Genomic DNA, 9,819 nt, shown 5'->3' with positions numbered 1-9,819 from the left:
CTGTTCCGGTGAAAATGGTGACTGGTTGATCTTTTACACAGACATGGTTCAAATCAAACATGGTTCTAACTAACTCAAGGTAGTCTTAGTATGTTGATGTAGAGACACAGTCAGGAGGTTGAATTTGGATTTGAATACATGCTCAGCAGTTAATGCTAATCTTTAGTTCATCAACCTGAGTGAATCATTGACTCACAGTTAGCATGTATGGGGGATGAAGAAGAAAAAAGACTATTTTTAGAAGAAAAGGGATTAAAACATGTTAATGGGGGTAGCATGCTCTCCTTCTGTTCCTCTGAACTTGCCATTTGTTCAAGCAGGGAGGCATTTTGGACAGCTGTCTTGCGGTTTTTGGGCACTAGGCCATACATTGTCCCCCCGAGGACCCCATTCTCTTGGCAAAGCAGGTCGTCAGAGTTTAATCGAGCATGCCGCAGTTAAACTGTTCCTAAAGAGAAACTAGTGTAATAATGGAAATGCAGTGCAAAGAAGGAAATATGACTCGATATGGAAATGGTTTGCTACATCATGAACTGTAGTTAAACAAATACATGCACATTAGAAAACTTGACTTCTTTTCATTACACATTCAATTTAGATTTTTATTATCTGCAAAATGTAATGAACCAAAGAGTAAGACAAGGAAATGTTCTGGGTCTTATGCTACGTGTGCTGTTGTATGTCATGCATACACACTACCCTACAGATGTTTTGCATTGATTACTGCGTGTGTTCAAGAACAGTTATCGTGTAACTGTTGTATGTATAGTGTCCCTCAGTTACTGGCCATCACGATTACGTTACTTTTTACAAAGAGTTGGTGCTTCCATGAATTCAGACTACAAAAGTCAGTCGAACACACTGTTTACTTGTGATTTACTCATTAATCCAGGCTTTTTTCTGTTAAGCCTATTAAGTGTCCAAGATTGTAGAATTTATGTGCAACCAGTGTTTTTCTCCGTTAACGGCTCTCTAGTGGCAGAAACAACGTCAGCCTCATCTAAACAAGCTGAGCTACAACCTGAACATATGGCTGACTTACAGCTCACTTCGAGCCCCATTAACTCTCAGAGTGATGAAACCATTAGCCTCACTGACTGCAGAGTCACTGCAGGTTAACATAATGGACTCTGAGGAGTCACTGCACCCCACATAACAGAAAAACACTATAAACGGCATACACAAGTAGGGAAGGAGTGTTCTTCTGCTCCTATTAGCAATACCCAACCATATAAAAAACTTACACATTAAGTGTGCACTTAATCCAGCTATCTCAGTACTTAACAGACTTTGTATAGTAATTTCATCTGACATGTTCGTACGGGTTCTGCTAAATAAATTGTACTTTAGACCTTAATTTATCCAGGTCTGTATATGTTCTTACAATAGTTTCGTATGTCTTCTTCTTCTTCTCTGCCTTGTTGCTGCTGCTCTTTTATTCAGGTTTGGGAATATTCCTACAACAGTAATTGTAACACTGATTAATATCTCAATTTTCCACTCTGTAGGCACTCTTCATATTTATTATACTATAACAACGATTACTTTACTGTAACATTATTTCTCCTTGCCTCTGATCAGCCATTGCGTTCCTCTCTGAAAAAAAGCGTGAGCGGTCATGCCACCGGTTCTGTGTCAGAGAGCGTGAGTGGAGCCGGAGATGGGCGCTTCTCAGCCGGAGACAGGAGGGCAACATTCGGCAGACAAACGTCATTCTCACAGAGCATCCGCAAGTAAGACAAAGCGTTTTGTTCATGTTGGTCAACATCTAGTCAGAGTCAATCGGATGCTAGTCAGATACATAAATAGTCATCAAGGTCATGAACTCATGAAAAAAACAACCAGCAAAGCACTCTTCACTAAGAGTCGAAAAGGGCATGTTTTATTCCCAACAGTTAATAAAATCTGTCTATTTACATGTGTGCAGTAATATTTGCCATTGGCTCTCAGAATTCCTTCTGTTGAACATAAAAGTAGCTTTTATTATTTGATTTCTTGCATAATTAAGATGTTAGTAGAGGAACTGCTGCACATATGTGTTACTGAACATTATTTGTCCTTGCTGTTGACTCTGTATTATGTGAGTATTATGTGAGGCCACTCTCTTCTTCCTGTACCTCTAGAAATACAGCCCAGTGGTTTGGAGTCGGGGAAGACTGTGAGACCAAGCAGCAGGTATGGCACAGGAAAAGCCTGCGCCACTGCAGCCAGCGCTATGGCAAGCTGAAGGCCCAGTATAGAGAGCCTGAGACGGCCACCAGCATCGACCAGGGCCTGGACTCACCAGCCGCACACAAGATGCCCAAGGTATTCTCCTGTTGTAGAGACATATGATCACTAGGGCTGTCTCCCACTAACGATTTCCTACTCGACCAGTATTTGATACTTAAAGCCAGAAATCGACTAGTTGTCATACGTTTATGATTTTAATTTAATTATTACATAAATATATATTTTAACAGCCACCTGTTAAATACTAATGGAAAAAGTTGTAACAATTCTGAATGTGTCAGAGCAGTCAGCAAGGAGACTAAACATTTAGGTAATTTATTTCAACACAGTATAACATCACCCAAGTGTTTTTGTTCAAAACACAGAATAAATAACTTCCAACTTCACAAAAACAAATACTGGCAGATTTATCAATATCCTATTGCATGACTCGACTGAAATATCCTACCATGGAAATAAGTTACACAGACAGCAAGAGCAAACAGGATGAGACCCAACAGGCTGTGTGTCATGGGGTCTCCACTGAGAACTCCTACATCGACTCAATTTCACAACCAGCCAACAAGTAAATACTCTTTTTCCACCTGTATGATTTGATGTTAGGACACTGAGAGGCTTCTCTGTAAGGAAAGAAGCAAAAAGAATGAACAAGATGGAGAATGTGAGGAGAGAGAGAAAAATGTGTCTGGCTTTAATAAAGCAGAGTGCTGTACAGTGACAGACGTGGACCATCTGTGTCCCAGATGAATCATGTCCCCTCAGTCTGTGTCAAATAGCTCTACTCGTCTACTCATGTACTCATCCAATATTTATTTAGTTTTTCTTTTGTTCTCTATCTTGTGCGTACCCCCACCTGTTCATTCTTGTAATCTGGAAGGCCGGTGATAAGAACGGGATACATAAAAGATTGAGCATTTCTCAAACTGCGAGCCCTGTAAACTCAGCAAGATGTAGTTATTACAGCAAATGTTTATAAGGATTAGATAAATTAATGTCATGGCATAACTCAAATATTTATGTCAGGTTGAAGACACTAATATCTGTTTTTTCGTAGATTGTCGATCCCCTGGCGCGGGGGCGTGCTTTCCGTTGCCCAGATGAGATGGACAGTCGCTCCCCCAGGACGCCCCACATCCCTCAGGGCGGTCCGGTTACCCCGGGTGTCACCTCACTTTGCTCCTTCACCAGCCAGCGCTCCGGGTACAGCCGCTTTCCCAGGCGTAAGAGGGAGTCCGTTGCCCGCATGAGCATCCGAGCTGCATCCAACCTAATGAGGGTGGGTGGAGTACCATAAAACCACTGTGTGTGTGTTATGATGTGTTCCAGCGTTAGTACTTATTTTTGGCATTAGGTAGGTGTTTTCAGTTTGTTTTTTTCCACAGGAACTTTAATTGCTATTCCCAATTTTGTTTAATCTAGTGAAAACATAAAATATATCTCTGTGAAACCTCTCTGTCTTCAGAAAACATGAGCATGGTGTTCCACAATCTAAAAGCAGACTCCACAGAGATCTGTCATGTACTTTTGTTACCTTAATAGGCAGAATTAATACAAATGTGAATGGTGAATATTTATGTTCAAATCAACTACACTAAGCCCAAGTGACACAAAGGGTGTATATACTTTTGCTTTCGATTTGTAATTGAGTTACATTTTCTAAATGTTATTAAAAATAAAAATATCCTTTAGAAAATACTGTGCAAATGTCAGACACACGATTAGAAGTATTTGTTGTTGTGTTTTGTAGTACAAGAACTTAACTCAGTGTAGACACAACCTCAACAATCAGATCAACTAATCAGGCAGTTGGTTTCCTGTTTTTTTGGGTGCATGTTTAGTTGCCCCTTTGAAGAAAATGCCAAAGTTATAAATAAGATAAAAGGTAAAATGCATAAGATACCTTTTTTAAAGTTTTTATTATTGATATCTTATGACATTAAGAAACATTATGCATGTGTAAAATAATGTACTATTTGGTTTGTGGGTTGCTCAGGGTCGTAGCGGCTTGGCAGGTTCTCAGACAGGTCGCAGTTTCCCCAAGAGGAGCTTTGCCAGGCCCAGCTGGATGGATGATGAAACCGTGGACTCTGCAGACACATCCGAGTCGCTCTTCTTTAGCAAGGTCAGCAGATGCTGTTTGTGGCTTGGCAGCTAAATGTCTTTGCTTCAACTTTCATTGGGATTTTTTTTCATTGTACTTCCTTTTCCTTCCTGCATATGTCAGCAGTCACACTTCTCCACTACTGGATTTCATTTTCACTACTTGTCTGCTTCTATTATCAGCCTGCTCTCTTCAGCAACCACCATCATCTTTCGTTATCTCCTTTCCTTCCTTGCTCTTCTTTGACCATTTGCAGTATGTTCAGACACACATTTGCAGCCAGGTCAGAAACTGTGCCATCTATGCTGTGATATATGCCTTCTTTCTCTTTCATTCCTCTCACATAACCGCCATCGTCACGTCAGCAAGGACTGTGTCTATTTCTTATCTCTTGTCACATCCTTATTTCTCCTATGTAGATTTAAAATGTTACTCTCTGCCCTTCCTCTTCTCTCTTTCTTCTCATTTCCCCTGCCTTGTCTGACTATTAACTGACTATTACTGCTTTGAAGACACCTCAACATGGAGATGAGTGATCAAACATTCATATATAATAAGTATATATTTATAACAATCAAATCAAATCATCAGATATAGAAATGTTTGACAGATACAGCTCAGAACATGCTAATGATCTCAGGTGTCATTTATCTCACCTTTCTCCATATTATTGTAGTCTCAACACACATGTAAATGTCATTACTGCCCTCCATCTTCTCCTTCTGTACTTCTTCTGTGACTTCCATTACCTCTCCTGCATAGGTTGATGTCCATGATGAGTTGTACTCTATGGCTGATGATGTATTTGAATCGCCTCCCATGTCTGCATCCTTTACTCCCGGCGAGCAGCCTGATCAGAAGTTCCCAAGCCTGTGAGTAAATACACAACCAAAAACATCTAAGGTCTGCCAAATAGCTATGACTCTAGAAAGTCAATAAAACTTCTATATGTAGACTGTAACAAAAGCAGGCAAAGAATTGACATACTGCTCAAATACAGTTTTCCATAAAATAATTGTTTTTCCATACATTTGTTTTATGCTTAATCGGTCTAATCCCTACTTTTCTGTCCCTTCCACCACTCTTGCCTCACCCTCTTTGTCACCCCTTTATCCCAACCTCAGTAAGGACATATCTCGAACGCCCAGGACACCAGTAGTAGTGCACGATAAGAGCCATCCTCGCCGAGGTCGTCGCATTGCCTCTCAAGTTAAGCACTTTGCATTTGACAAACATAAGCGTGAGTACGGCATGGGCGTTGTGGGGAAGTGGCTGAACCGACACTACCGACGCAGTCTCAGCAGCAACGTCCAGAAGCAGCTCAAAGACTTCCACAGCCACAGGTTGGGAATGAGTAGATGCTCATGTACACTGACATGCTAGTGGATTATTCACAAACTTGAAATAATTGATTTGTAGACCATAATCAGTGAAAGAAAACTTACCAGTACAATCAGCTACTTCACAGTTTTGTTAAATGTTTTGGTTAGTTCTAACAGCAAGTGACATGAAAGGTTGAGGGTTATATACCAGTAATATTTAGATCTGTACGAGGAGTTTTAGTAGTTCAGTTTTAGACATTTTCCCCCCTTGTAATATGATGTTTGACACCAGGACTGACAGTATGTATTGGCTGATTTACAGTGGTTCTTCTGTGTCTTTTTAGGCCCTACTTTACCTACTGGATCACCTTTGTCCATATAGTAATCACTTTGCTGGCCTGTTGTACGTATGGTTTTGCCCCTGTGGGGTTTGCACAACATTCTACGTCTGAACTGGTGAGTGAAACTTTAAAACTGCAAAATACTGACTTTGTTATACTTAAATCCAATCAGATTTTTTTGACATGTCCAAAGTAGCAAAATGGCTTGTTGTTGCTCTTTGTGAAATTGAGCATTGAGGCTAAGAATCTATGCTGTTTGGATGCACTCATATAACCTGCTCAGTCAATAAATGGCTGAAATTCATTTTGAAAGTGAAAATGTATCTTTTTTTAAATTGAAACTAGCAAACACAATCATCCAAATGTATTTTTTCAAATACTCTTCTACTTGGAAATCATAAATGAACATTGAACAATGTTTCGGTACTTCTGTTTAGAGGATTCATTGCCAACTGTGTCACTCTGTCGCCCTCTATAGGTGCTGAAGAACAAAGGCATTTATGAGAGTGTCAAGTATATCCAACAGGAGAACTTCTGGATTGGCCCCAGCTCTGTGAGTCTCTTGCTGGTCTTACTTCAGCTGCTGTATTACACTAGATGTTTTTCATTATTGACTTAAATGGACACTCACTCATGTATAAAGTACGTGATCTGTTCCCTAAAATTATGTTCATGTGTTCTGATCTGGCTCAATTCTACAGAGCCAGATTGTAAAATACTGTAATAGATAAATGAGGATATTTACTTCTATAATTTGTTGTGTGTCTTTCTCACTTTCTCACTTACTGCATTTCCTGTCACATACTATAACTCACACAAAGTTCCTTCCCCCACACTGTTTTATTGGTGACTTTGCACATTAAATGCAAAAACACATTATTTTTGTTCCCCATACTAGACATACAAAGTCTCAGGTAGTCAGTATTGTGAGTTGAACCCAGAGGATTATTTAATTCCTGGAAAATATGTAAATGTCTGTCTGCATTAACATACATTAACAACTTGTTAAAAACAAAGAAACTTAATTTACATCCAGAAATAATGCATTTTTTCTGTTCTGTAGATCTCGTTACTATCTGTGAGTTTCCACGTTTTTGCATCTTTACTATAATTTCCTCCACTCCACAGGAGGACCTGATCCATCTGGGGGCCAAGTTCTCACCGTGCATCCGTCAGGACAGACAGATAGTCAGTCTGATTCAGAAGGCCAAAGATCTGGAGAGACAGTCTGGCTGCTGTGTTCAGAATGACAACTCCGGGTGTGTGCAGACCCTCAGCTCAGACTGCTCCGTAAGTGTTTCATCCTGCATCTTCATACTTAGCTTATTAGCTTCTGTATGAAAGCTTGCTGTGGTTTCAACATTCAATGAACATGCACAAGAATTTCTTATTGTCTCACACCACAGACTACATAACACCATACATTCCTAAACACATACTCACACGTGAGTTTATAAGCTTATAAGCATTTACTCACCATTCTTTACGTCATTCCTCACAGTTTTTGCTGTTGTATTTAATTACATGTGTCAGCACGTTGCTTTCTCTGTTTTAAAGCTCAAATACACTGACGTGAATCACTGAAACGCACACAGTTAAAAAGGAAATGCAACAATATTTAAATGTAACAAATCACTTTTCTCAAGGCAAGGTCATCTTGTTTTTTATGATTAAGTTGTTATCTCCATATTTGTTGTGAGTCTCAATGTGTTGTTACATAAATATACACAATGATTGATATCCTGTTTATGATTTATTCCCCTTGTGTTTCTATGAAATAAATACTAAACTAAATACTAAAATAACTGTATGCAGGAGACGCTGGCCACCTTTATTAAATGGGACAATGAGCCTGTAGACATCAACAGGTTCTCCGGTTCTGTCTGTCACCAGGATCCCAGGTGAGAATATGTGTGTGGTTATTATGTGACATGACACCTAGAACACTAATAATAATAATCAAGTAAGTTGTCATTATGGAGTTGTAACTGAATTAATTGTCACAATTTGCTGTGAGCAGAGTGTGTGAAGAGCCTGCCTCTGCAGAGCCTCATACATGGCCGGATGACATCACCCAGTGGCCGGTGAGGAGTCAACTACTAACTTACTTGGAAATCAATTTGTCCACTTATTCATTTAAAATAAATATTTTTTATATGCTACTCTCTGTGTTATAGGTCCATAACAGGAAATAATATAAAGGCAAAGATTACTGCATTATTATATGTCTGTGTAACAGCTCACTGCTTGTCCCTCTCCAGGTGTGTACATATCCCAAGAAGTGGAACCACACTGGCTACAGACACATGGACTGTAACATCAAGGGACGGCCTTGCTGCATAGGTACTAAGGGCAGGTGAGAGACATCATACTTTCCGCTGTGTGTTGTTATCGCCTTAATCTACTGCCCCACTATTTAACCTGCTGCTGCCATTTCATTGCAAAAATCTTAATTTTATTTTGCTTGTCCCTCCTGCAGATGTGAGATCACTACCAGAGAGTATTGCTCTTTCATGCATGGTTACTTCCACGAGGATGCCACACTCTGCTCTCAGGTAGTCTGTCTGTCTGTGTGTGTGTGTGTGTGTGTGTGTTGTGTTGTGTTGTGTGGTGTGTGTGTGTGTGTGTGTGTGTGTGTGTGTGTTGGTTGTGTGTGTGTGTGTGTGTGTGTGTGTGTGCGTGTGTGTGTGTGTTGTGTGTTTGTGTGTGTGGGTGTTGAGTGTGTGTGTGTGAGTTGTGTGTGAGTGTATTTCTGAACCAATACACTACTGTTGTGCAGGTCGACTGTCTGGATGATGTTTGCGGCTTGCTGCCCTTCCTCAACCCTGATGTTCCAGATCAGGTCTACCGTCTCTGGCTCTCTCTCTTCCTCCACGCTGGGTACGCACAAACATCCTTACACAAAGATTTAATTTGTCTTTAAGTAAACAGTTTGAGTAAATTTAGATGGGGTTCTTAATTTATTATTTTCAGTTGTTATGTATGTTTTTTGTTCTGTTTTATCTCAGTTACAGTAAAACTATCATATATCCATTACATAGAAATCCTCTGTTTTGGCTGAGTCAGCCAAGTGTAACAATTGATAACTGGTAAATAGTTAGAGACAAAGTTTAAAATGCTGTGACAACGTGTTAAGCCTATTACGCTGAGTCAGTGAGCTGTTTAAATTATTTGCTAAATGAGCCCCCAACAATACATCAATGTGAGCTGTTTACTCACATGAGTACTGATACTTAGTGCTAATGCAAGGCACATGGGAAATCCCCTGGGTCTACTTTCAATGCAAGCAAACAAACAGGCCAAGGAAGGTCAATGAAGAAAATGCATATTTTAAATTATGCACTGGTTGAAATGCAAGCAGGCTGCACCGATGTGCCATTCTCACGTGTGTGTGTATGTTTATGTGTATGTGTATGTGTATGTGTGTTGTGTGTGTGGTGTGTGTGTGTGTGTGTGTAGGCTGTTACACTGCGTGGTGTCTGTGGTGTTCCAAATGACGATACTGAGAGACTTGGAGAAACTGGCAGGATGGGTCCGCATCTCCATCATTTATGTCTTCAGTGGTATCACTGGAAACCTCGCCTCTGCCCTGTTCCTGCCCTACAGAGCTGAGGTGAGTTCTTCACACGAATACATGGATATGATCCATGCACATAAATTAAGTGCACACGTATAGACTCTTAAATGCCTGCAAGCGCTAACTTGCAAACTATGCACACAAGAATCTTTTGTAATTGAGCATTAACAAACAAAAATGTATTTATGGTGCTCAACATCAAGAAGAACCTTACAAAAGGGAAAACTAGCTTTTCTTACTAAGAGA

The 9,819-nt window shown here is 40.0% G+C and overlaps 1 protein-coding gene across 3 annotated transcripts in view; it reads left to right on the top strand.

Moving 5' to 3' along the window:
• LOC118327336 (inactive rhomboid protein 2-like) overlaps window positions 1-9,819 on the top strand; it is a 28,425-nt gene that overhangs the window by 11,267 nt on the left and 7,339 nt on the right. For all 3 annotated transcript variants that reach the window (XM_035660656.1, XM_035660654.1, XM_035660655.1), the window contains 15 exons: window positions 1,582-1,733; window positions 2,124-2,307; window positions 3,287-3,508; window positions 4,226-4,354; window positions 5,096-5,205; window positions 5,458-5,676; window positions 6,000-6,111; window positions 6,475-6,549; window positions 7,125-7,286; window positions 7,812-7,897; window positions 8,017-8,080; window positions 8,258-8,352; window positions 8,476-8,551; window positions 8,776-8,876; window positions 9,456-9,609. In XM_035660656.1, coding sequence (XP_035516549.1) covers window positions 1,582-1,733; window positions 2,124-2,307; window positions 3,287-3,508; window positions 4,226-4,354; window positions 5,096-5,205; window positions 5,458-5,676; window positions 6,000-6,111; window positions 6,475-6,549; window positions 7,125-7,286; window positions 7,812-7,897; window positions 8,017-8,080; window positions 8,258-8,352; window positions 8,476-8,551; window positions 8,776-8,876; window positions 9,456-9,609 — 1,941 coding nt within the window. The remainder of the gene's footprint in view (window positions 1-1,581; window positions 1,734-2,123; window positions 2,308-3,286; window positions 3,509-4,225; window positions 4,355-5,095; window positions 5,206-5,457; window positions 5,677-5,999; window positions 6,112-6,474; window positions 6,550-7,124; window positions 7,287-7,811; window positions 7,898-8,016; window positions 8,081-8,257; window positions 8,353-8,475; window positions 8,552-8,775; window positions 8,877-9,455; window positions 9,610-9,819) is intronic.

This window comes from Morone saxatilis, unplaced genomic scaffold, assembly GCF_004916995.1.
Source record: "Morone saxatilis isolate NCDOM2014 unplaced genomic scaffold, NCSU_SB_2.0 Contig17, whole genome shotgun sequence".
Lineage (NCBI taxonomy): Eukaryota > Metazoa > Chordata > Actinopteri > Moronidae > Morone > Morone saxatilis.
The sequence above is the reverse complement of the archived record's forward strand: the minus strand, read 5'-3'. Positions and strand labels throughout refer to the sequence as shown.